Source organism: Mytilus edulis, chromosome 1, assembly GCF_963676685.1.
Source record: "Mytilus edulis chromosome 1, xbMytEdul2.2, whole genome shotgun sequence".
NCBI lineage: Eukaryota > Metazoa > Mollusca > Bivalvia > Mytilida > Mytilidae > Mytilus > Mytilus edulis.
Genome location: NC_092344.1, coordinates 93,585,572 through 93,613,153, shown reverse-complemented (window position 1 = coordinate 93,613,153; position 27,582 = coordinate 93,585,572). Strand labels below are relative to the sequence as shown.

Sequence of the window (27,582 nt, the reverse complement as noted above, 5' to 3'; positions counted from 1 at the left end):
TACATCTTATTATAAATTAGCGCTGCCCGATCAAGGCAGTTGCATTATTAAGAAACCGTTGAGATTCTGCTACACATAAACATGTTATTTTACTGAGTTTGTCTTCTTAATTTTTATTTATAGATTCGATTCCAGAGTCGGTGGACTTACACTAACCAACCAGTTTCTTCAAATTTCTACTCAACTACCATCCACCAACGTGTATGGATTTGGTGAAAATATTCACAAAAGTTTTAAACATGATCTGAACTATAAAACATGGCCCATGTTTTCAAGAGACCAAGCTCCAGGATGGACAGTAAGAAACATAATTATATACATTAATCATAAATATATAAAGTTCGTAATTATTTGGAAGTTACATGATTTGTGTTTTTATTATTCATGTTACTATTTTGAACAACAACACGGTAGTAGTGTACATGTATTCTAACGTTTCCATGGCAGTCATGCAGTATTTCCTTGCAATTAACTTGTTAGAGGAGCGGTTTCTATAATAATATGAAAAATATAGTAGTCAGTCTTTCGTCTTTTGAGCGTTCATGGTATGCCATGTTTATCCTGCGTTTGTTAATATCAAGACTATATTAAACTTGAACTAAATCGTGACAGGCTCAGTATAGTCTTCTGATCGAGAAATGATATTAAAAAGTTGCTGTTTCTCAATTATATTTATTTCAAGTCTAGAAGCAAACTCTGACAACTCAGTCAGTGGACAATGTCAACTTGAGAATGTAGGCTATATATATATTACATGTATATAATACAACTCTGACAACTCAGTCAGTGGACAATGTCAACTTGAGAATGTAGGCTATATATATTACATGTATATAATACTGGCAGAGGGACATACTAGATCACTGAATAGTCCCAGATATGCTGTACCGGCGTGAGACAAAATACAGGGAACAGAGCCGCTGAGCCTAATAACTCGTTTCTTGAGACGGTAAAAAAATCAAATTCATATTCTTTATTTCCTATCACAGGGCCCTTTCATGCATTACAATTTTAACACGATCATTGAATCACACTTTCAAACCAATCAACCAATGTTTAAAGCGCCCGTTGTTGTGATCTGTTTATATTTTTGGTATTTGATTGTAAGGGGAAGTAATCTGTAAATATAGCGGGAAAGCCAATAAAAACTTTATGGATATTAACAGAAATGCAAGCTAAACGATGCTTCAGTCGTTGGCCCAAGCCATTGCATATTCCATTAACGATGAAAATCATGATAATTTTACTGTGCGGTGCGCATTTTTAATGTATAGTTGAGAGTACCTTATAGATTAATCCTGTACTGTAAACTACATTGTTACAGTAGTCTGAGTTTCAGATTTAGTCTTATTATCCGAAGTCAAGCTGAAGTGGCAGAACTAGAATTTTTTATAATTAGGGGGGAGGGGAAACCAGTCATGCTTCAGTGATTCCCAATATGTTAAAAAGAACTGAAAAAACAGGGGGGGGGGGGGGGGGGGGGGCACTCCTCTCAGTCCGACTGGATCCGCACATATTCTGAGACTAAATACATTGTCAATAGTCTCAGAGTCAAAAGGCACATTAATGGTATAGTAATCATTTATATATTTAATATCAGTATAACTTTCCAGGGGCAAGTAAGTAAGTAATTTTTAGCTCACCTGGCCCGAAGGGCCAAGTGAGCTTTTCTCATCACTTGGCGTCCGTCGTCCGTCGTCGTCCGTCGTCCGTCGTCCGTCGTCGTTAACTTTTACAAAAATCTTCTCCTCTGAAACTACTGGGCCAAATCAAACCAAACTTGGCCACAATCATCATTGGGGTATCTAGTTTAAAAAATGTGTGGCGTGACCCGGTCAACCAACCAAGATGGCCGCCACAGCTAAAAATAGAACATAGGGGTAAAATGCAGTTTTTGGCTTATAACTCAAAAACCAAAGCATTTAGAGCAAATCTGACATGGGGTAAAAATGTTTATCAGGTCAAGATCTATCTGCCCTGAAATTTTCAGATGAATCGGTCAATCGGTTTTTGGGTTGCTGCCCCTGAATTGGTAATTTTGAGGAAATTTTGCTGTTTTTGGTTATTATCTTGAATATTATTATAGATAGAGATAAACTGTAAACAGCAATAATGTTCAGCAAAGTAAGATCTACAAATAAGTCAACATGACCAAAATGGTTAGTTGACCCGTTTAGGAGTTATTGCCCTTTATAGTCAATTTTTAACCATTTTTCGTTAATTAAAGTAATCTTTTACAAAAATCTTCTCCTCTGAAACTACTTGGCCAAATTAATCCAAACTTGGCCACAATCATCTTTGGGGTATCTAGTTTAAAAAATGTGTGGCGTGACCTGGTCAACCAACCAAGATGGCCGCCACGGCTAAAAATAGAAGAAAGGGGTAAAATGCAGTTTTTGGCTTATAACTCAAAAACCAAAGCATTTAGAGCAAATCTGACATGGGGTAAAAATGTTTATCAGGTCAAGATCTATCTGCCCTGAAATTTTCAGATGAATCAGTCAATCGGTTGTTGGGTTGCTGCCCCTGAATTGGTAATTTTGAGGAAATTTTGCTGTTTTTGGTTATTATCTTGAATATTATTATAGATAGAGATAAACTGTAAACAGCAATAATGTTCAGCATAGTAAGATCTACAAATAAGTCAACATGACCAAAATGGTCAGTTGACCCGTTTAGGAGTTATTGCCCTTTATAGTCAATTTTAACCATTTTTCATAAATTAAATTAATCTTTTACAAAAATCTTCTCCTCTGAAACTACTGGGCCAAATTAATCCAAACTTGGCCACAATCATCTTTGGGGTATCTAGTTTAAAAAATGTGTGGCGTGACCTGGTCAACCAACCAAGATGGCCGCCACCGCTAAAAATAGAACATAGGGGTAAAATGCAGTTTTTGGCTTATAACTCAAAAACCAAAATATTTTGAGGAAATCTGACATGGGATAAAAATGTTTATCAGGTCAAGATCTATCTGCCCTGAAATTTTCAGATGAATCAGTCAATCGGTTGTTGGGTTGCTGCCCCTGAATTGGTAATTTTGAGGAAATTTTGCTGTTTTTGGTTATTATCTTGAATATTATTATAGATAGAGATAAATTGTAAACAGCAATAATGTTCAGCAAAGTAAGATCTACAAATAAGTCAACATGACCAAAATGGTCAGTTGATCGCTTTAGGAGTTATTGCCCTTTATAGTCAATCTTTAACCATTTTTCATAAATCTAAGTAATCTTTTACAAAATCTCCACTGAAACTACTAGGCCACAATCATCTTTGGGGTATCTAGTTTGAAAAATGTGTCCGATGACCTGGCCATTCAACCAAGATGGCCGCCACGGCTAAAAATAGAACATAGGGGTAAAATGCAGTTTTTGGCTTATAACTATGAATTCAAAGCATCTAGAGCAAATCTGACAAGAAGTTAAATTGTTAATCAAGTCAATATCTATCTGCCCTGAATTTTTCAGATGAATTGGACAACTGGTTGTTGGGTTGCTGCCATCCAATTGGTAATTTTTAAAGAAATTTTGCCGTTTTTGGTTATCTTGAATACTATTATAGATCATGTAGATAGCGATAAACTGTAAACAGCAATAATGTTCAGCAAAGTAAGATCTACAAATAAGTCAACATGACCTAAATGGTCAATTGACCCCTTAAGGAGTTATTGCCCTTTATAGTCAATTTTTAACAATTTTCATTAATTTGGTAAACATATGTAAATTTTTACCAAATATAGTTCTCTGTTACTAATGGGCAAAGTTCATTATAGATATAATTGTAAGAAGCAAAATCGTTCAGTAAAGTAAGAACTTCAAACACATCACCATCACCAAAATACAATTTTTTCATGAATCCATTTGTGTCCTTTGTTTAATATGCACATAGACCAAGGTGAGCGACACAGGCTCTTTAGAGCCTCTAGTTATTGATTTAAAATCCAAAATTACAGGATTGATACCAAGACAATACAAATTTGTTATACACAAACATACAAACATATATATATATCATACCAAATTCATAAACATTATATGAGGAGGTGGTACTGCAAAGTTATTTAGTGCTTAATGAGGGGGAGGACAGGGGTAAGGGAGACAGGGAGAAAGGGGGTAGGAGAAAGGAGAAAGGGGGTGGGAGAAAGGGGGTAGGAGAAAGGAGAGGAAGGCTGGGAAAAAGGAGAAAAAGTTGGAGAAAGGAGAAAAAATAAAATATCTCTCCTTTTAAATTTTTTTCTAATATTTCAAGAAAAATCTCAAAAGGAGATGTTTTATTCTAATGGGAGAAAGGAGAACGGGGGTAGGAGAAAGGAGAAGACGGGTGGGAGAAGGGAGAAGGGTACCCCCTGTCCTCCCCCTGCTTAATAAAGCATTTCTAGAAATGTACATATCGCTTATAAATTTAACAATAATTCTAATTATATCAGTCTTAACACACGTATACAAAAATTTAAATCTTGCTTCAGGGGCAGATCTAGTCCAAATAATAATGACGTCTTGAAAGGCTATTATATTTTTTTTCATTGATGCCTTACCAGCTTACAGCGACGATGTTAGGCGTCAAAGAAAAAAATAATATATTAGCCTTTCGAGACATCAAAATTATTTGGACTAGGGCAGATCCAGCCATTTTCAAAAGGGAGGGTTCCCAAATTTATAAACCATATATGCCCCCCCCCCTTCTTTGATGTCCCCATTCAAATGTATTGATTGTCTAAAAAAAAAGGGGGGGTCCAACCCCTGGAAACATACCCCCACCCCCCCTTGGATCCACCACTGCTTTGGTATATGATAGTCCAAATAATCATGACGTTTTGTACAGCCTTTTGATAAACAATTTTTTGACTTTCATGTAAGAAGTAATGCTTTTTTCCATGGGAAAAAAATTGATGTGATTTGTCATAATCAGTCATTAATTATTTTTCAGGGTTTATCAGGCCATTGAACATCGAGCACACAAAGTGCTATTCAGTCAAAAGAAGAGATATAATTTTTTTTTCGTTATATTGCTTCCTTTACATTTCAATGATATTTCAATGATAGTTTTAAACCAACAGTACAGTAAGGTTTTGATTCAACTCTTTTTGTGCAGGTCATATCTGTCAAAAGAGATCAAATGCATCCATACAAAATTTAATTTGATCAAATTCTAAACATTATTCAATGGAAAAATATTTGTAGAGAGAAAACCTGTAATCTATTGTCTTGCTTTGTAGGAAATGGCCAATTTATATGGTGTTCATCCCTTCTACACATGTGTGGAGGATGGAGTAGGAAATACACATGGCGTCTTCTTCTTGAACAGTAATGCTCAAGGTAATCCTAAATGTTAATATATCCTAATGCTTGCCTACGAATAATGTTTTCCAGTGTGTGCTTCTGCCTGTTTGTCTGTCAGTTGGTATCAAGCTACAGTTACGGCTAAAGGTAGTTAACCATGAAGTTGGTGTCACATCATCTTATAAATATAGTTTTGTTGTTCAAGCACTCTATATATAGCTACAATGTAACTTTAGTTTGTCTCATACAAATTTTATGAAACATGTACACTATACTAGGAATCAAAACATGCATACAGAGTTCAAATTTTGGTTGTGAGTCATTTAAAGTTATTCCCCCTTTTAACTTGGAAAATTGCTAACCATTGGGGGCATACAGATCCTCAGATACATTCTTCATTTGTTTTTAAGATATAAAGGGCAAATTCCCATGTGAAATATCGCCATTGATGATTATAGTTTTGCTTATCATAAGCTCAAAATCTATTTGGAGGATATTATGTGTCTGAGTGTAGATCAGTTTAATCTTAAATATATGAGACAGTTGAATTTTGGGATAAAAGGATTTGTCTATACAAGACCAAAAATTAAAGTACAAGTATAGATGATTTATTGACGAAGGTATATTAAAACAATCCTTTATAGAGTAAGGCCCAAAAATGTATATACTTGTTTCCTATGCCTCATAGTAGATAAAGATATGTTAGAAAGGTAGGTCAGATGATTTTACTTTTCATTACATTTTACATAGACTTTAAGGTATAAGGAAATGTTCTGGATTTTTACAGTGCTTAATAACTAAAACTTTCCACAAAATGTGTATGGGTAGCCATGAAAATTCAGGGTAGATAGGAAAAAGGAAACACAACTATATTCTTGGCCTTAGAAATAAGTCGCAGAGAAAAGATAACCTCAGAAAGTTATTATATATTATGCAAGATATGCTAATAACATGGGTTCAATATAAGTGTCATGAAAGAATTGTTTGCTGTGCTATAGGATACATACAAGTGTAGATAAGATTTGTCTGATGTTCTTCTAGCTTATGTAGGGATGTTTGTTATGTAATTTTGTTTCCTTGTACATGTATTACCAGACATTTATAATGCCATATTGATTTACCGACCCCAAAAAATTACTTGACAATTTTATTAATGTTTGGAGGATTAGTTCTTTCAATGAGTTTACAGATACCTGTTTGCGCTAGAGAGGTCATTTGAAATGATTTTGCACTAACATAACCTGCTCATGTACACATGATAATATTAATTTTGTCAGTTTTTCTAGTGATCAATAAATTGTTGAAAAAAAATTGAAAATGGAAATTGGAAATGTGTCATAGAGACAACAACTGAGCCAAAGAGCAGATAACAGCCAAAGGCCACCAAGTGGTCTTCAACACAACGGGAAAATTCCTTCCCCGGTGGTGGGCTTCAGCTGGTCCCTAAATAACGATGTTACAAGTTCAGGGAAAATGGACGTCGTACTAAAATCCAAAACATGTAAATGAACTAAAATTAATAACTTACATGACTAACAAAGGCCAGAGACTCCTGACTTGGGAACAGACACAAAAATGAGGTTGGGTTAAACATGTTTTATGAGATATTAACCCTCCCTCCATACCTTTAGCCAATGTAGAATAAAGAAAAACACAGCAGTCCAGTGGCAAATATTTCGTGCACATTCAGGAGGAGACATAATGATTACCATGAATTTACAAAGTAGGTTGACTTGGATGAAGGACAGGATCTAGCTGAAAAAAATTATATGCTGGATATAACTTAAATATAAACAATACAACAAGCAACCTCTGGATCCCTCTAAATGGGAGTAAGGGTTCTGTAATGCAGAACGAGTGTCATACTCACTCTACACAAAATGTAACATGCCTATTTGGACAGAATGTGACTACATATTTATACATCCTTCCTAGGTAAACAGTTGCCCCCTTTAGGATGAGTTTTACTGTTGAAGATGAGAACAGGAAGGTGATATTTAAAACACTATACAGTGAACCATTAAGGTTTGGTCACTTTGCTGAAAGGTGAAGAAATCTCTTTATATCCACAATGTTTTTAACATTTTCCCCTTTAAACAGAATATTCCTTCACACCATTACCGATGTTAACTTACAGAACTATTGGAGGAATTCTGGATGTGTATGTTTTCCTGGGACCATCACCTGAAAATGTTATACAGCAATATACAGAGGTATTTTCAAAAGTAGTTCAGAAATATGATTGACCTTGGGGAAAACTTTTAACTGTAAATGTGAATCATCTGTACTGTAGGTTTTGTTTTGGGTAGAATATTTATTATAGAGTTCTTTTATTCCTACATGTATGTGTGATAAAACAATTTGAGAAAAAAGAGGAAAACATTTGCAAAAGTGTAACAACTGCATTGGAGCTAATTATTGCATATTTTGGAATTACTTTTAATGAGATGACAAGTTGTATAATTAATATATCACTTATATTTGTATCCATATAACAAAACAAAAAATGAAAAGGAATAATTTTGCAATACCTTTTGAATACTATAACTTTTTAGATATTTAGACATATTAAGACTAATTAAGAAGATGTTGATAATATCTGCTTGACATGCTTGAAATTCTATCAGACATATCCAACTATCTCGGTCATCACGTGACTTTTACACTTAAGTTGTATATTATTAATGGCCGACAGATTAACCATGAAAGTGAACGGGTACATAAATAAAACGGTCATAACTTTTTTGTTATAATGTATATTTTTCCTTCTAACCCCGCGTTTTACAGTTTGTAAATTTTTACAATTAAATATGTTTTAAGTTTCAGTTCAGAAATATGATTTCGTGCTTCGAAATAAGTTTGAAAATTGAGGTGACATAGCCACACAGCCTCCGTTGACATCTTCGTAAAAAATTGACAAAATTGCAATGGGACCTTTTTGTAAAATCAATTTTCTCAACTAATTTATTGTTGCTTATATCCTTCCAACCCCTAAAAAGATCGACAACATATTTATTTAAAGTAAATCCCAAACCATATCAGTTCAGGTATTAAACTTTTTGCTTCGAAGTTTGTTTGAAAAGTTCATATTTTGGCAGTCCTCAGCAATATTTTCAAAATGGCGGCCACTGTTGAAGGTTCACAACGACACGACATGCCGGTATTCATTTAGTTATACATCGGAAAGTAATATTTCAAATATTTATCAAAGTGTGTCTTTTTGTACTTAAGAAATTTCCTTTTCACATGTTCCTCAATATATTTATAAGAAACAGTCTCTCACTAAAAATAAAGATTAACATGCACCGACCATGCAGTTTACATGAACATTGATAGCGTGGGGCGACATGGGAATATATATTTTTGTAGATTTTTACGATGAAAATCGAAAAATTGTTAGATGCATGTCTTTTCAATAATTGTCTTACCTTAATGCAGCATAGAATTAAACATTATTTCCCTCTGTGAAAGTGGAAACATGCTATTTGTTTTGATACAATTTCGAAGTTACATATAACAAAATGGCCACCAAATAATTTCAAACGTAGACGATGTTCGACACTTATTTTGCACATGCAAATAATTCAATAAGATTTAACTGTTTTTATTGCAATTAAACATGACACGTTATTGTAACTCGTATGATAATTAATAAAGCTAGATTGTGGAGATATTAATTAAGTCATCAACGTGATCAAAGAAAACAAACATGACAAAGTGGCCTAATCACGATGTAAGTTTTGACAAGACTTAATATAAGATTAGTATTATAGATCATTATACGATTGTTTATGAAATCATTTTATGATAACATTTTATATCAACGAAAGGAAACAACAGATGGATTGTAACAAAGATGCAATATCTATATATTTATATATATTTTGAAATCATTACTTGGGTAACCAGTACATTTGACATAATCATAATTAAACCAGTCACATACAGAGTTATCGAACCTAATTATGACTGGAATAGTTGCATATGTTACTTTTGGAGCAGGTATAAGTCTTTGGAGCATGCTCACAAAGGTTCTTTTAGTGAAATCATTTTCATATTGGTCATAATTTTTCTTTACTTCGACCAGCTTTGAAGGGGATATAATCAAGGAATTGATATAATTATAAGTATAGTGAGTGACAAAAGAAATGCCCCTCTGTCCTTTTTGAAAGAAGAAAAGTACAAAAAATTTCTTACAATGCAGATTTTTGCTATATTTTACATGAACACTGGACCAAATAAAAGGGTCAGTATAATTGTTCATCTGCATTTGTTTTCTTTTCACATGACCTTTTCTAGAGGAGTTTATTATGGGGGTAAATTGACATCAAAAGTGCAATATTCAATTTTTTGTAAAAAAAAATGTAAATCTGAACATGATGAAAATCATTTGAATTGTGTGTATATATCTTAAAGATCTGATAAATCTTACAATGATTGGCTAACTTCTAACTAAGATCTGTTGGAATTTAATTTGTTTTAAGGTAGCTACTATTCAGTTTCAAAATAACAAGCTTTTCATAACACTAGTATATATTGATGGGGGTTTAATAAAGGAAAAAAAAAAAAAGGTCTATGTGCTTGTTTTTTCGAGATATTAGCCATTGAAATTTTGGTGGGAAAATGTTCTCTCTTGACTTTTCATAGCTTTATCATTGATAAGTTAAAGTTCTGAAAAACCATACATATAAAGATTTATAAAGCATTTAAATGGATCAAACCAGAGGATTCCGAAAATCTGACAAAAATCAAAAAAATCCCAAAACATGACAGGTGAACATCCTTAAATGGAAAATGCATGCAGGTTTTGTGTTTCTATTGGTACTCTGTATATACATTTGTACTATTTGAAAACTCATTTCAGTACAGGATAATTGTATATATAAGGATTTTTGTATTTGATAGTTAATTGGAAGACCATTTATGCCTCCATACTGGGCCCTTGGTTTCCAGCTCTGTCGTTATGGATACACAAACTTAAAAGATATAGAAACAGCTGTGGAAAATACAGAGAAATACAATATTCCACATGTAAGTATTACTAATACACAAAATTAATAAGTTCAAAATAGTAATTACTTTTTGAACCTCTAGTATTTTTTGGCTTATATGTTCCATTAAAATATGGCTTCAAGATCTAATCCATCTGTTTATGTTTTTAGAGTTCTGCAATTACTTCTAGTTGATATATAAGTATTTTACGTATATAAAGGTCATGCAATAACTGGATCACATTGCCCTAAATATTTTATTCGAAAGGACCCCATGTATTACTATGCATGCGAGCATTCAGCAACAACACTTTCTAGGATGCAATGTATGCTTTTATTTGGTACATGAGATACATTCATCAATCCTTCATATCTTTTTATTATATATCCTCATACTAGAATTGGTGCCCTCTATTATGTTGCTTGGCCTATATGTTTTGATAAAGAAATCTAGCTCAGTTTTGCATTGAATGATCTTTACATCTAAGCAACTATGCAAAAGTAAGTTTTAAAGAAATGATATGATTTCATCGGAGACATTTTAGATAGTAACGGGGGTGCATAAAAAAGAAATTTGACTAGCAATTAATGTTTTTATGTGCAGCAATAGTCCAGCTTTACTTATAGTATAACTAATCGCCGTATTTGAATATAAAAAATAAGGCAACGCGTGACCGAACGACGCATGGATTAAACGAGTGCGCAGCACAAGTTAATCCATAGCGGCGTTCGGTCACAAGTTATCTTATTTTTGATATTCAAATACGGCGATTAGTTATTCTTTTTATTACATTGGCAAATGGCTTTTTTTTATGAAATTAATGTAGAAAATGTAAGGAACTATATCTTTTTCCTACGCATTGACAATTTGTTTTGATCAGACGTTATCGACGTCTTGACAACGCCTATTGTTGTATGACGTCAGAGAGTGAAATAACCTCGTTTATTTCACATGTGAAATTATCGGTTTTTATTTAACTGGGAAATCAATGTAATATATTGCAACCAATTTAATAAAATGTGATCCAAAATCTGGGAACAACTTATTTTAGAAAAATAAAAAAATTGCATGGTTTATTGTTTCTGCATCTATTTTTGACATATTCCTACAGGATGTCCAGTATGCAGATATTGACCACATGGACAAACAGATGGATTTTACTATAGACCAAGAAAAGTTTGGAGGTCTTAATACCTATTTCAAACAACTACAAGCAGAAGGCATGCATACAATTATCATACTGGTTAGTTTGGATTTAGTCCAATATAAGTTAAGGTAGATGGGGTGTCTAAATTATAATCCATAGAATTTTTTAATAATTTGCCAAAATGAAGTTTATATCATGCTCTTTTTTTTTTTAAATAATAAAAAGAATGGGTCACAGGGCTTATTTTCATGCGTACGCTACACAGTGTTCAAAATTGTCAGATTTTGTATAGATTAGCATGGAAAACCCAATTTTCTGCAAAAAAGCGTAATCTACACCATAGAATTTTAATATATACAACATATGAGAAGATAGCTTTAATCATATGCTTTCAGTTAAGAAAAAGAAAAATGGGGTCACTGGACCCGTTTTCTTGCTACATTACAAAATAGGTAAATTCCTAACACATTCTATTGTAAAAGTACCTTCATCTAAATTATCTACCCTTGCATTTGAGTTGCCTCCCCTTATGTGGCAAAGTTGGGAAAAAATTATCTAAACAAAAGTTTTCTGTCATTTTCTATATTGAAATGAAAGTTCTTACACATGAATTACCTACTACTCTAAAAATTTGCACATTCAATTAAAGATCTAGACCTTGTTTTCTGGTATTTCCAAATCCAAGATGGAGGAAGACACCCTATCTACCTTAAGAGAAGAACATGTAGTTTTATAAGATATGATGAAATCTGAAGAAACTGAAGAAACAAACAGATAAAATGAATAAGTAAACACCAACTGAAATTTTGGGAGAAGATTAAATTAATTGTTGTTTTAGAATATGATAGAACAAAGTACATTGGGAAATTTTATTGGAAATTCAATCTCTATCAGATATCAGAATACAAGTTCTTATTGTGATACTTATCAAGTGGATTTTTCAAATTATTAAAAACCTCAAAACCTCACAATATTTTTTGAATTTACAGTGATTTATGATATATTTGTATTGGGTTTTTTTTATTGACAGGATCCTTGTTTTATAACTAACACCTCAGGATATGAGCCGTACAACAGACTTAAAGATATATCTGGTGCTGTGATGTGGCCACAAAATCTACAGGGTGTAGAGGACTACAAAGATGGAGATGGGGCTATGTTAGGATATGTAAGATTAAAAGATTGCTCTCTGATTCAGTATTGAAATTATAGCTGACAGTGTTGTTGATTTAGTGTTAAACACATCATGCCTTTTTGGTTTTATTGGGTTCTTGACTATTGTCTAATAACCTTCTAGAACTACTTTTGATAAAAAAAATTTCAAGATCATTTGAATGCTTTTAAAGGTTTTTCAAAAACTTGTTATCTGTTGTTATCAAAATTGTTTAGTTTTCACATCTTGATTTATTTAACCTTTTACCAGAAGTGTTCTGCCTAAGAATTTTTAACTTCATTGCTTGTTGATGTTTAAGGATACACAGTTCTCCTGTATTCTGGAATGAGAAATAGTATAGTAATGTCAACAGTACTAGACTGGTTGTACCAATTTTGAAGGGTAAATCCGTCTTTGATTGTGTTTTGCTGCTTTTCTCCGGTATTCCTCAAAAGAAGTTGGGTAACGGTACTTTGTAAACCCATAAAGCATTGGGACATAGAGACAAACACATTACACATGTTGCTCATCAGAATAGCCTCCGGTTCTGGGTTGATGATGTTCTTCATCTAATTATAGAGTTTCAAATGGACATGGAATCTTGGGTCATTTAAGATTTTTCACCTCAAGGATTCCGGGATGATTGACAGGAATAAATTATAAAGAATTCCATTGCTGTACATATTGTCTCAACTTATTTCTATATTTTAGGTTTGGCCAGAAGGAAAAGTTGTATTCCCAGATTTCTTTAAAAACCAGACAAAAGAATTATGGATAGACTTGATTGTAAAACACAGACAAAATCTTTCTTTTGATGCCATATGGATAGTAAGTTAAGTCATTTATTTAATAATTGAATGCTTCTTTTTGTAACTTTATTGGGGTGTAAAAGAGTTGACCAAAGTACATTTTGTATGAAGCGCAGAAGCGCTTCATTATAAAAATGTGCGCATGCCATGGTCCACACTTTTTCAACCCTATGAAGTTACAAAAAGAGGCATTCAATACTTACAACTACATTTTTCAGCAAGGATCATGAAAACACGATTTTTATCAAGTTTTTATTTAATTTACCTGTGCACTTTATTGTGAGACCTCGTGTCATCATGAATGATAAATTTTATTGTGTAATGCAATTGACTAAGGAATAAGTAGCCAATCAGAATAACTTATTATAATGAAAAATACATGTAATGTAATTATTTATTGAATAAAAAACTATTTAATCAATTTCATTTCATTCAAGAAGAAATTAAGAGAAGAAAGACATCTATACTATATAAAAAAAAGATATCTAATTGCTAATATTTCATTATTGGTCAGGTGAATAGAAGGGCTATTATTTGCATGTTAGTTAGATATGATATTCCAAAGTATGCATGTAAAATATCATTTAACTTAAGTATTTTTTTGTTCTCAGGATATGAATGAACCTGCAAATTTTGGAACAAATGAGGATAAACCCTGGAACTGGCCAAAGAATGCCACTTATGAATGGAGTCTGAAATGTCCTCAGAGCAATTATGATGATCCACCTTACCTAACAAGTAAATATAACATTTAACTGGTTAATTTGAAAAAAAAACCATCATTGAAACATTTGTCCTGACCATGCATGAAATATTTGCCATTGGACATTTAGTAAAAACAATTAATTATCATTGACATTAAAATATATATATTACTTTTTTAATGGATTGTTTAGTTTTATTGCCTCACCTGCAATGAATATTATGAAGTGAAGCAAAAGTTTTGCCTTTTCATTGAAGGCATAATTGTTGTTGTAAACACCTAAAGAAATGTTTTCTGATTATTATGCCCCACCTACGATAGTAGAGGGGCATTATGTTTTCTGGTCTCTGGGTCCGTTCGTCCGTCCGTCTGTCCGTCCGTCCGTTCGTCCGTCTGTCCCGCTCCAGGTTAAAGTTTTTGGTCAAGGTAGTTTTTGATGAAGTTGAAGTCCAATCGACTTCAAACTTAGTACACATGTTCCCTATGATATGATCTTTCTAATTTTAATGCCAAATTAGAGTTTTTACCCCAATTTCACGGTCCACTGAACATGGAAAATGATAGTGCGAGTGGGGCATTCGTGTACTGAGGACACATTCTTGTTTTTATTTCTAAGACTGCTAATTTTCTGCAGGCAGCTACTTTTGTATCCATGCATCTCATTTGTATTCACTATAGGGCTTCAGAGTTAATGTTCAATGAAAACTTGCAGTATTGTGAAGTTCTGTTTCACAGTATGTTGATGATGATATTATAATTATTTGAAGATTTATATTTGAAAAAGCAACCTTGTCATATTACAGACCAGAACTGAATTACAGGAGTTATGGCCCTTAAAATTTATATTTAAAAAATTACTTAATTGCTTATGACATTGAGCTTTTATTAAATGTAAGTTTCCTTCTTAAAGTTTTTACAGCCTTTAAATGACTGTCAGTTACTTTACATGACAGGAACATCGAATCTAGATCATGGATAAATCCTTGCAAAAATAGGGGTAACTTTTTCCAACATTTTCAACTTAATTGACTATGGTTAGGTTTTAATCATCATTGAATAATAATATCAATCAGCATATTGTGCAAAAGAGTTGAATTTTGTGTTTATCAATAACCAGTTTAAAAAGAAGATGTGATTTGATTGCCAAATAAATCCTATCATTTAGAGAATTTATGAAACTACTAGTATTGTAAAACTTTTGAAAGTGACTGTTATAAAGAAAATATTTGTCAGAATAGACCATGTCAAGCAAAATCATCAGAAATTGACAAGAATTTACATCAGTACAGTATTTAAAACATTTTTTCAGAGGCAGCATATGTTTTTGGTGAGAAAGCTAAGATTTCTGACAAGACACTTTGTATGGTGGCAAGACAAGGGGATAATAATGACCTTCTACAATACAATGTACATAGTCTGTATGGCTGGAGTCAGTCGCTACCAACACTTCAGTAAGTCGGTCATACTTTACAATGTACATAGTCTGTATGGCTGGAGTCAGTCACTTCCTACACTTCAGTAAGTTATCCATATACTACAATGTACATAGTCTGTATGGCTGGAGTCAGTCCCTTCCTACACTTCAGTAAGTTATTCATTTACCACAATGTATGCAGTCTCTTTTTTATGGAGTCATATTTATATTTTACACAAAGAGACAATATAATAAAATACCTATATAAAGGAATATTAGTTTTTTCTGCCAAAGGTTCTGGTTTTGTCTGTGCACTAGGACTTCCTTTAACAATAAAACTGAAGCTGCCACAAAATAGCCATTGTGTTGAAAGTGGCATTAAGTACCAAATATCAATCAATCAATGATATTCTTAGTCTGCAAAACAACTGAACATACACTCAGTCATTACCAAACCCAAACCTGGTAAGTCAGTACAGAAGGAATTAGTTGTACTTATGGATGTTTAAGGACCTTGAGTACCCATGTGAGTCTTTAAATACATGGTTAGAGAAAGAAGTATGTATTCTATTTGTTTACAGGGCTACAAGAAAAGCAACTGGTGAGAGGAGTATGGTGTTATCTAGGTCAACATTTCCTGGAAGTGGGAAGTATATAGGTCATTGGCTAGGAGATAATGACAGTAAATGGTCACATCTGAGAGAATCAATTATTGGTGAGTAAAATTATTTATACATCGATTATCCCCATAACACTGTAAGTCCAAAGCCAATTGTGTTTTATTTGTGTTCATCCCTCCACTGTGATACAAAGACTATATGTTTCCTCTAAGTACTCTTACCGTTTCAAGTTGGATCTTCATATTTTACAGAATGTGTTAACTTATTTTTACCCTTTGTCAGGTTTTTGTTGTTCTGAACTTTTATGCCCCTGTCCTTCTGTTGTTCCTATATTTCCTTTTTGGGGGAAATAGTTGAACTTTGTCATTTTTGGAGTACATATATGCATGTAAATACTTGCACAAAAGATGAATAGATATTTCAGATAACTCCTTCCTCAGTTTGAATACTACAAAGTTTTTACTTTGCTGGCTGTGTGTACATATAATTAAGGTGTGCATGAAGTCAGAGTTTTAATATTTATTGATATTTGTTTTTTTGAGAGATAGTTGGACATTGTCATTTTTGTAGTCTAAACTTGCGTTAGAGGTGCATAGTGTTTTAAGATAGCTCTTTCTACAGTGAAACATAGACCTATGTACTCCCATGCCCAAATTTGTGTATTTTAAAATAACACTTCATCTGCGGGGGGGCATCATTTATGTCTCCATAATAATATCTCAAAGAAAGTCCTTTATTGACTTGGTTAAAATACAGTTACTGCAGAGTGGAGTATGGGGGGTATCACTTTGTCTATTTTTTTTATTATTATATATATTTTAGAGTTTTTACACTTTGAGTAAACCTAATTGTAAATATTATTCTTTTTATTTATAGGAATGCTGGAGTTCAATTTATTTGGAATACCATATGTAAGTACATTTGTATCACAAAAGAAATAATAAGTTTGAATGTCCAGTAGGCTTTTAGAAAAACCATAGTAAACAGTTTTATTAAAAAGCTACTAAAACTTGTTGAAAAAGAACATATACAGAACTCTTATTATTTTGTTTAAATTAAATGTAAAGAAAGAAATTCCCTTTGTTTTCTCAGCCATGTTGTTAAAATGTCCATGTCTTTTTCAGATTGGAGCAGATATATGTGGATTTTTTGGCAATACAGAACCCCAGTTGTGTAAGAGATGGATGCAGCTTGGAGCTTTTTATCCTTTCTCTAGAAACCACAATGGAATAGGAAATATTGTATGTTTGTTATGACTTACTGTGGAAACATTAATTTTCGTGGGGTTTAAATTTCATGGTTTTGTCTCTATGTAAGGTTTCATTGGGATTTAATTTCTTGGATTCCAGTAAATGTTAGCGATATTACATGGAGGTTAAATTTTCGTGGGGGTTTAAATTTCGTGGAAATAATCTTACCACAAAATAAACAAATCAATCCTCCACGAAAATTTCTGCTTTCACAGTATTTAATTTAAAAAGCACAATACTGTAAAATTGTATGTTTGTTAAAAACGGTTTTATATTAACTCTTGTATGTTGCAATTATGCCTGTATTTTTCAAACACTAGAAACTTTTGACACAGAATATTGCTACTGATTTTTTTTTAATGGTTAAAATGTCAATAGAAGTTAACATCTTATTTCAAAAATTCCAATCAGACAAATATAATTTTATACATCCTTTGGTATCGTATAATGGTATGATGTCGTCGTCTGCATCGTCGTCAGAAGACACATTTGGTTTCCGAACAAAAACTTTAGTTTACATGCATGGATCTCTTTGAAATTTAATTAGATGGTTTAATACCACAAAAGGAAGGTTGGGATTGATTTTGGGGATGATGGTCTTAATGGTTTAGGAATTAGGGGCCCAAAACAAGCATTTTTCTACTTTCAGGATAATAACTTGTGTTTAAGTATTTCAATTGCTATAAAATTGTTCAACAATGGTTAATACCACAAGTAGAGGGTTTGGATTCAATTTTTGGGGGTTATGGTGCCAACAGATTAGGAATTAAGGGACAAAAAGGGACCAAAAACAAGCATTTTTGTAATTTCTGGACAATAAATTGGGTGAAAGTGTATGGATCTCTCTGACATTGTACTTCAAAGTTCCATATCACAAAAAGAAGGCTGGGATTGAGTTTGGGGGTTATTGCACCATTCATACAGGAATAAAGGGCCAAAAAAGGGACAAAAACAAGCATTTTTCTTTTGTTTGAGTGTATTGATCTCTCTGAAATTGTAATCCAAGGTTCCATACTACTAAGGAAAGGCTGGGATCGAGTGTGGGGTAATAACTTCAAGGGGGATTCAAAAAGTTTGGGGGTCCAATTTTTTTTCTTCAAAAATTTTCAAAATTCAAATTTTTGAAAAGTTTCAAGAAGAAATCTTTAATTGCACAGTTGCGCAATAGACTTGTAAGATCTTGACATTTGTTTTGTGTCAGAAACCTATATTATGTAATTTTTTTTTACCACAATCCAAATTCAGACAGTATCAAGCTTGAATATTGTGTCCAAATTTGCCCCAACTGTTCAGGGTTCAACCTCGGTGGTCGTAACAGGCTGTGCTTGTGAAGCATTTATCAAATATACATAAAGGAATCCCTTTTTTTGAAAAGTGTTATTCTAAAGTCAGTTTTATGAAAGCATACTACAATGCTTTGAAACATTTCCACAGGCTCACATATTAAATGATATTAGATGTTTATTTTGATACAAGAGTCTTTTTACTAATTAGTAAACGATATTTCAGATTTCATTTATGTTTTCATTTAATTTTTATAAATATGTTTCATTAGAGATGTGTCATAATTTAACAGAGATATATAAAAGAATACTAAACCTTTGGCAAATGAAAATGATTTAAGGGCTTATAAATGTTGTTATTCAGATAAAGACATGAAATTTATTCTTTAAAAGGTTTATTTATTTGTAGCCACAAGATCCAGGAGTATTTGGTGAGGAGGTGGCTAATGCCTCTAGAATTGCCTTAGAAGACAGATACTGGTTACTGCCATATCTTTATACCTTATTCCATAGAGCTCATGTTGATGGTCATACTGTAGCCAGACCAGTTCATCATGAGTATGTATTTCTATAATTCAATCCTGATTTAAGAATCTGGTAAAGGACGACATGCATATAGTAGAAAACTCTATTTGAACATTACAAATGGTTTTGAATAAAAAAAAATGTTTGGTCATCTTACAAAAAGTCTATGAAAAGAACTGAATCTTAGTTCTGCAGACTTATTGTAATATGATCATCTTGGTCAATAAATTGCCTTGGTGCACTCAGTATCTTGCAATATTTGTTAAATCTATATATGTACTAGTAAAGCTTACTGCAACATTAAACATCTGGCTGAGTGTTGTATTTTAAATGTTCAGTATCAAGATTTGTTATGAGCAGGCACCTTCTGTTTTTGAATATTAAGAGTTTTAAAATTTATTAACTTTTCATTTGCCAAGTTTTTTTTTTAACTGATTGTAATATATTAAGAAACTTGCATAATTAATTGATCAATTTGCATCTTATTGCAGAAAAACACAGACAAATATTTTGAATTCAGTGTAATAAATGATTTTTCTCTCTAATTAGGATTTTCATTTGATAGAATGAAATTACCAAAAGTCCTAAGTGATAAATGTCATAGGTTATGATCTAGTCTTTTCATGTTTTACTTAATTCTTATAAGGCATATTTTCTTATATAGATTTCCCAATGACTCCACAACTTTGTCTATTGATGAGCAATTCCTATGGGGTTCCTCATTGTTGATTTCACCAATACTGTATGAGGTAAGCTTAAAAAAAAGTTGACTGAATATGTAGAAGCACTATTAAAAATAAAAGAGAGAAGATGCCAAAGTGGGAATCAAAAATGATAAGTCCCATAAAAACTGAATGCCATGGCCAAAAAAGGAATGAAAAGTTTCACAAGAAACTAATTCATGTAAAGCATAAAGCCATTTTGATTATGAATATTTTGTACAGTAGTTAGTCTCTCCTTGAAGCTCATTTGTTTCTGTTGTCCATCTTTGATATCCTGTAGTTTATGAGATTTGGTTAATTCAAAAAATCTTTAGTATATGTTTTCAATTTAATAGTAAATGTTTTTATTTATGATTTACAGAATCAAACAGAACTGAGTTATTATCACCCAGCAGGGAGATGGTATGATCTACACACGGTATGTACTGACATACTATATGAGGGGAGGACAGGGGTAAGGGAGACAGGGAGAAAGGGGTAGGAGAAAGGGGGTGGGAGAAAGGAGAAAGGAGAGGAAGGCTGGGAGAAAGGAGAAAAAGTTGAAGAAAAAAATAAAATATGAAAAAATAAAGGAGTAGGGGCAATAAGGCCCTTATTTGGCCCAAAAATGACTGCAAATTTAAAAGTTATCATACATATTTTAAAATTACTGAAAAGTATCTCAGGTAGAAGGTATTCAGAAAAACAAAATAATTTTGGACATTAAACAAGTTTACATGGCAACAAATCATGCCTTAATTTGCATATTTTGTAAAATTTTGTGATTTTCCTTGTTTTTCAATAAATTTTTAAGTATATTTTCGATTGGAAAAGTTTTGCGCACGCAAGAAACAACTTTATATTTGGTGAGATTTTGTCAATAGTAATGATAAAGCTTCAGTTAAATTATTTTGTTGTTTCTTGGCTGCGCATGTTTCCACAACAGAAATAAAGATAGAAAACTGCATAAATTCTGAATTTTCATCGTTTTTGTGAAAACAGTATATATTATGACGTAATTGTGACGTCATCACATAAGAATCTTAATGTTTTTCATTTATATTTCTTGACTCTATGCATTTCTAAAGATTATGTTCCAATTTGAAAAAGTTATCAATCATTTTATTTTCTTGGACCAAAACCAGGCCTTAATGCCCCTACTCCTTATCTCTCTTTTTTCCGGTAAATTAAAAAAATAAAATAAGGAGAAGAGGGGTAGGAGAAAGGAGAAGAGGGGTGGGAGAAGGGAGAAGGGTACCCCCCCTGTCCTCCCCTTCCTATATAGAATTCTGATATTCAAATAATTACATTGACTGCTGTTAGTAAATTCAATATTTGATTTTGACATTTTAATCCCCTCATGATCGCTATTTGTCTGTCATTACTGGTCATCTCAAAGGTTCCCGTAAAATTTTGACGCCATAATACAAAATATTTGAAGCCACAATGGAGAAGTGATTGTTGTATGACGTTAATAGTTCAAGCGAGCAGATTCTAGGGTCAAAAAGGACAGATTTCCAAATAGCAATATTTAATGTGTAGAGAAGTATAAATGTAAAGGAACTGTGTCTGTTTTATGCAAGTCTCTATCTGTCTATTCAAACTAAAGTGCAATTGGGTAATTTTCATCAACATTACAATAAGAAGAGGATTGAAAGATTTAAAATGAAATGCAGAGATGAGATCAAGAAGAGGATTGAAAGATTTAAAATGAAATGCAGAGATGAGATCAACTGTTTTAAATTGGTACTTATTATATCAGGAGAGTGCATTTTAAAGTCCATGCTATGGAAAATTTATTTTCCAACTTTCTGTTTGAAAATTTACATGAATATGCTTAAATATTTATTGGAATATATTGATACATTAATTACCTGAAGATTTGTAAAAGCAGTGAAAGCGCTAGTAAAAGGGATGAATTGTCACCGTTATTATGTTTTATTAATTTTCTTATATGTTACCAGCATAAGGATTCTAATTAAATTTTCTTTATATTCATATAAGATGTAATTATGGATTTATCCATGTAAGTGTCTTGCAGCCAGGAAAAATGATAGAATTATATTTTTTGCATAATGTACAGGGTTGGTATACAGATGGCCCAACACCTGTAAAGATGCCTGTTGGTCCAGATACCAATATTCAGTTAGATGTACGTGGTGGTAGTATCCTTCCCATGCAAGAACCAGACAGAAATACTACATACAGGTTAGTTCATATCAAGCTGTATTCATCATAAATACAGAAATGCCATATAATTATTTTTTTTATTATGCATTGCAAATTATGATCAAAGCAATATATTTAGAGAATAAAAACATGGCAAAATCCGTTTAATATGTCATATCATCCCGAGACACCAATATCAGCCAAAGGGCTTTTAGGTCCGAGGGATTATATTGGTCGAGGGTGATATGGATTTTGCCATGTTTTATATGCTTTATCATATATTTCAACAAAAGAGTATTATACTATATGAACTATTTTCTGATCCATAGCACTGGGTTACCTTCAGTTCTACTTTTGTCTTGTTTCAAAGGCCTTAAAAGAACTGCTCAATTACTTATCCGAAGCACCTGGATTACCTTACAATTTGTGTGCTGTTGTTTTAAAAATAGTTTGTTTATTATTGTATTTTAATGTGTGTTTTGTATTTTTTATAGTTCCATTTAGTGTGCCAAAAAATATGAAAACTTGACGTTCATGACGTCACATACCAAACAATGATGTCATTCAATAAATTGCGTCTCTCCCGAATGACCGTTCTATTGGACCTATTTTGAGGAAAAATTTTCTTAAGCAAAAAAAACAAAAAAAACTGACTATGTAAAAAAAAAAAAAAAAAAGTAAGGGTGTGATAAAGGGTATGCGATAAAGGATATGCGATAGTAACATTGTAACCCCAAGTTTCCAAATCATTTTAAAGAAACACCAAATAAAAAAAAGATATATGTTTATGACATGTTTATATTCCCATAAATCAAAATTTGAGAAAAAATGTCACAATTAAAAGGAAATATTTTTTTCAACTCGTTTTGTATGATACTGGGTGTGATTCACTATGATTTGGTGTTATTGCACCTGAACAACCTATCCCAAATGAGTATAAAATTTATATTTTTCAGTCGTAAGAATCCACTGCATATTTTAGTAGCCTTAGACAATGATGATGATAAAGGTGGTCAGGCAGAAGGAGAACTATTCTGGGATGATGGAGACTCAATAGGTATTGTTGTCATGTTTATTTTGCTGAATTCAAAAACGTCACAACTTTGTTTGTGTAAGTGGAGATAACTCTGATAATTATTTTTTAAAAGAATTTTGTTCAAGTACTGTAAAACAAATATGTTTTGATGTGTTTTGTGGTTAGGAATTTGAGAACAGTCACCTAATTTATCTTATTTTCTGGATCTTACATCCCAAATTGTATTTCAGAATTCAATCATTTATCTTTCTGGAGCTAACTTTTCAAAAATTGTTTCAATTATAATATTTTTTTAGAATTGTGTAAACAGTAAAACTTCAGTCCTATCTTTTATCTACTTTTTAAAAATGTATTATTCATATATACCACCAGGAGCCTATATAAGACATTTGATTAAAAAAAAAAATATACAGTATTACTTGGATACAGTTCCTGTCAACTGATGCGTGTAATGGTTTGGGACTTTTCATATTAAGATTACAAATTATTGGCAGCAGAAAATAGCTAATTTTGACCCTAAAAAATGCAATTATTGTAGACCTTTCACATTGCTTCATTGATTCAATGAATTTATGATTTTGTACTAGTTAAAGGTTTGTCTAAACTCTAATTGATTTTTTTTGTTTCAATTGATTTTATTTTGTTTCATTCAAAACTTTTAACCACTTTGTTTTTGTAAGTGGAGTTAAATCTGATAATTTCTATTTTAACACTTTCAGTACGGCATTGTTTTTTTTTGGCGCGTTCGTATAGCCGTAGATTTATTAGCGCGAGCAGTTTCGTGGCCGGGATTAATTTGACATGTGCTCACAAAAAAATCGTCTCGGAACTTCAAACGACAATTACCGCTATTTGAGATTGATTTTCGTTAAAATATTTTAAGGTTAAGTCGTACCCTACTTGTTTTGAGTTGTGGTGTGGTTAGAGCGATATGAAAAGGAAGCAATATCAACAGTTTAGCTCTATGACGAACGAGTTTTTTTTTTATAACTGAATGTTTACAAATACATGTCTGCGAAGGGGAGAGTTTCTTCTGACCGTTCCCTTTCCGAGATATTAACTTACGTTCAATGTTTCTTTTTGTTACAAAGAATAAAATGAAATGTCTATGACAACACCATAACTGATTAGGAAGACGATAAACGACCGACAACATGAGAAGTATCAGCGATTGAAATCCGCCATTTGCAAAGCGTCGTTCATGTCAACAACAATTAAAGAGAGATAACTCAACTGTAATTTGGCGGACGACAACTCTTTTTAAATATGTTGCCGTATGTTTTAAGTCACTTCGGGTATAACAGAATTTCTTGTTACGGTTCTATGACAAATAAAAATTTGTATTGTTCAATGATTAAACAAAAAAATCTCTGTATTTGTCAAAGTAAATTACCTTCCTTGAAAATATTCATTTCAAACTAAGTAACAGGCATGCAACCTAATAGCAATTTAAGCAGATAAAAAAAAAATACATTTAAAAAAATAAAAATCAAATGAATAATTAGATATTTGACAAAAAAAATACTCAAGGTATTGATATTATTTTGATTTCTTTTTTAAACTGCTATAAGGTTATATAACAAACAAAAATAACAGTGTTATAAATTTTTGTTACTTGCCTCTTTTCAAGTCTTTAAAATTTTTTCAGTGTCCATTTTACTACATTTTGTTCTCTTTATAAAATTCCTTCTTTATTTTAAAATGTCTCTTGATACTATCTTTTTGAATATATCCTTTATCAGTTATTCTTTAGTTTTTTTCATAGTTTATAAATAAATAAATTCGCAAATTGAAACGGTAAAGTCAATAAATTCAAAATTGTCTGGAACTAACAACATAGCTATAGTACTAACAGTAACTTTTAACAGAATGGAACACCGTGAAACACTCTGGTAGACAGAGGTGCTTTCCACAATCTAGACAGCCATATTTTGTTTGTCTACGTGTGTCTTGTTGATTATTTTTCACTCTCATGTGACAGACATGGCACCAACTTTTATTTCCAAAGGAACCTGGCAAGTGTCTCTGTGTAAGACGGTCATCAACTGGGACAAGTGATGGACGGCCTTTACGAACTGAACCACCTGTGTATCCACCTATCAGTCCTGCTGCTACTCCCTTTGAAAACTTCAAAAAGGTTAATGGTCTCTTACCAGGGCCTGGTTGATGATGAGGAGAAGCCAGAAAAAGCCTGAAGGCATTAAATTTCAACATTTCTATCATTTGAAGAAAATCCTTTTAGGCCATTTCAGTGTTTTGTGTTGGAAAACATAATACTGGATGTACTGGTCAGCCCTATCAACCCCTCCCATGTATTGTGTGTAATCAGAGATCATCTGTGGACATGGTATCTCTTGTCGTTGAAAAATACCATCTGCTTGTTGCACATTTCTCTGCACTGCACCTACTGAGAAATCGTGTATACTTGATATTAAGTTTACATTTTTTTTGTCCTTCCATACAACAGCAGCCACTGCATCCTTCTGTCTAAACTGCATGTTCCCACGATTAGTAACACCTTCAGGGTTTTTCTTCATTATATCTTTAGGAAGCTCTCTCCTATTTATTCGTACAGTACCACATGCAGCAGTGTTAAAATGTTCAAACAAGTCTGTAAATAAGGTGGGAGAAGTGAAGTAGTTGTCCATATAAATATGGTACCCTTGCCCTATAACATTTGCCTTTTCAATACAATTTTTTACTACACGGTTTGCCAGACCATGAGCTGCGGCACCATTTATCCTCCCACTGTATACCTGACAGAAGGAAACATATCCTGTATTAGCTTCCGCTATCGCCCACATTTTTATTCCCTTTTGGTAGGCTTGGCTGGCATATACTGCTTAAAAGACAGTCGTCCTTTCCATGGAACCATCACCTCATCAACCGATAGTTGCCTTTTAGGGATATACTGGTTTACCATAGAATCTGTGAACATATTCATTAACGATTCAATTTTGTATAATTTAGAATAATTGGGATCCCCTGGCTGTGGGGCTTGCTCACTATTTGAAAAATGGATGTACCGCATAATTTGCATATAGCGATCCCTTTTCATGACTTTACTGAAGTATGGGGTCTCCAGCATAACATCTGTGCTCCAGTAGGATTTTATATCTGGTTTTACATTGATTCCCATCAAGAAACATAAACCTAGAAAAGCCTTCATTTCTTCAACAGTTGGTGTAACCCATGGGGATTTATTTTCATCAGGATGATCACGAATTTGTTTATTGGCATACCTGTCTGTCTCCTGTATGATGTATTGCAAAATGGCATTGGTAAACAACAATGAGAAAAAATCAACAGGCTCTTTATCTGGATCTAAAACTGTGGTAGGACCAGTATTTCCACGTGGTAAAAATATGTGTGGTAATCCCCTCTCATAATAATTAAAATTTTCATGCCACCCATCAGCTTCAGCAGGACGGTCACCAGCTTCATCAACAAGGGGTTCATTTTCATCAGAAAAGTCATTTTCACTTTCATTTTCACCATCAACAACATCTAATTCACCTATCCCAATTTGTGCAAGCCTATCATTGTACCGCTGTGCAGCTGCATCAACTTCATTTTGCGAAAATCCGTCAAACTCTTCATCCGAAGATTCAGACATTTTTTTTGATATTCACCCAGACGACAATACTACGTTTTTCACAACTATTTTACTATGGAACCGCCTTTTAGCCTAGAAAAATTTGATTGGCTGCACAAAAATATGGATTTCCTTATTTGGGAGAACACCTGCACATCGTGTGAAATTTATTTGTCGGCAAAAACCGTAAACTTCCGATCGTCAACAGAGCGTAAATCAACAACATGCAAAGATGATACATAAAGAGACAGCCATTACCGGCTTATCTTATTTATTAAACAGTCCTAAGTAAATATTATTAATTTTTAAAACAGTGATACATAAATGGTTTAAATATTTTGTGTGGAAGGTAATGAACTTTCATTTTTTAAAGCGATCACGTTAACTACACATGTCAACAAAATTGAAAAAATGGCGGCATATTATTTTATCATGAACGCAAATCGAAAGTACGAAGAAATGACATAACAATGACTTTTATTGTCAAAATTTATACATAATATTAAAAATTGAAACCTGTTAACACATTGTGGTAAAGTACGCTTTACAGCTTTACGTAATTGATCTGATATTAAAACTGAAAGTAGGTCAGAGTATTTTTCGTTGTCCATGATGCATTTAGGCATCACGCGGCCGTAGCAAGGAGATGCATTCAGGCATCATACGGCGGCTCCTAGGTGATGACTTAAGGCATCATACGCCTTGAATGGGTTAATTAAGGAATATTTTCAACTACTTTTTAAAAAAAATGCTTTAATATACAGTTGCATCATTTATCTCATTTTCTGTAGCTTATTACATCCTATATTTTATTTCAGTATTCTATCACTTTTTTTTTAACTAGCATCATAAAGTATGATTAAATCAAATTTATGCATATCCATTTAGCATGCCTTAATCAG

General features: G+C 32.7%; 1 protein-coding gene and 1 pseudogene across 1 annotated transcript in view; one reads left to right on the top strand and one right to left on the bottom strand.

The window, feature by feature from the left end:
* LOC139495416 (maltase-glucoamylase-like) overlaps window positions 1–27,582 on the top strand; it is a gene marked incomplete at its 5' end in the record, with an annotated part of 50,317 nt that overhangs the window by 6,000 nt on the left and 16,735 nt on the right. Inside the window, 17 exon segments of the mRNA XM_071283715.1 lie at window positions 124–298; window positions 5,220–5,319; window positions 7,384–7,496; window positions 10,189–10,314; window positions 11,387–11,518; window positions 12,453–12,590; window positions 13,287–13,403; window positions 13,996–14,122; window positions 15,397–15,538; window positions 16,083–16,216; window positions 16,998–17,032; window positions 17,246–17,362; window positions 19,064–19,212; window positions 19,844–19,928; window positions 20,263–20,319; window positions 21,964–22,088; window positions 23,006–23,106. Of these exon segments, the coding sequence (XP_071139816.1) occupies window positions 124–298; window positions 5,220–5,319; window positions 7,384–7,496; window positions 10,189–10,314; window positions 11,387–11,518; window positions 12,453–12,590; window positions 13,287–13,403; window positions 13,996–14,122; window positions 15,397–15,538; window positions 16,083–16,216; window positions 16,998–17,032; window positions 17,246–17,362; window positions 19,064–19,212; window positions 19,844–19,928; window positions 20,263–20,319; window positions 21,964–22,088; window positions 23,006–23,106 (1,973 nt within the window).
* LOC139520695 (piggyBac transposable element-derived protein 4-like) lies at window positions 24,934–25,889 on the bottom strand (annotated as a pseudogene).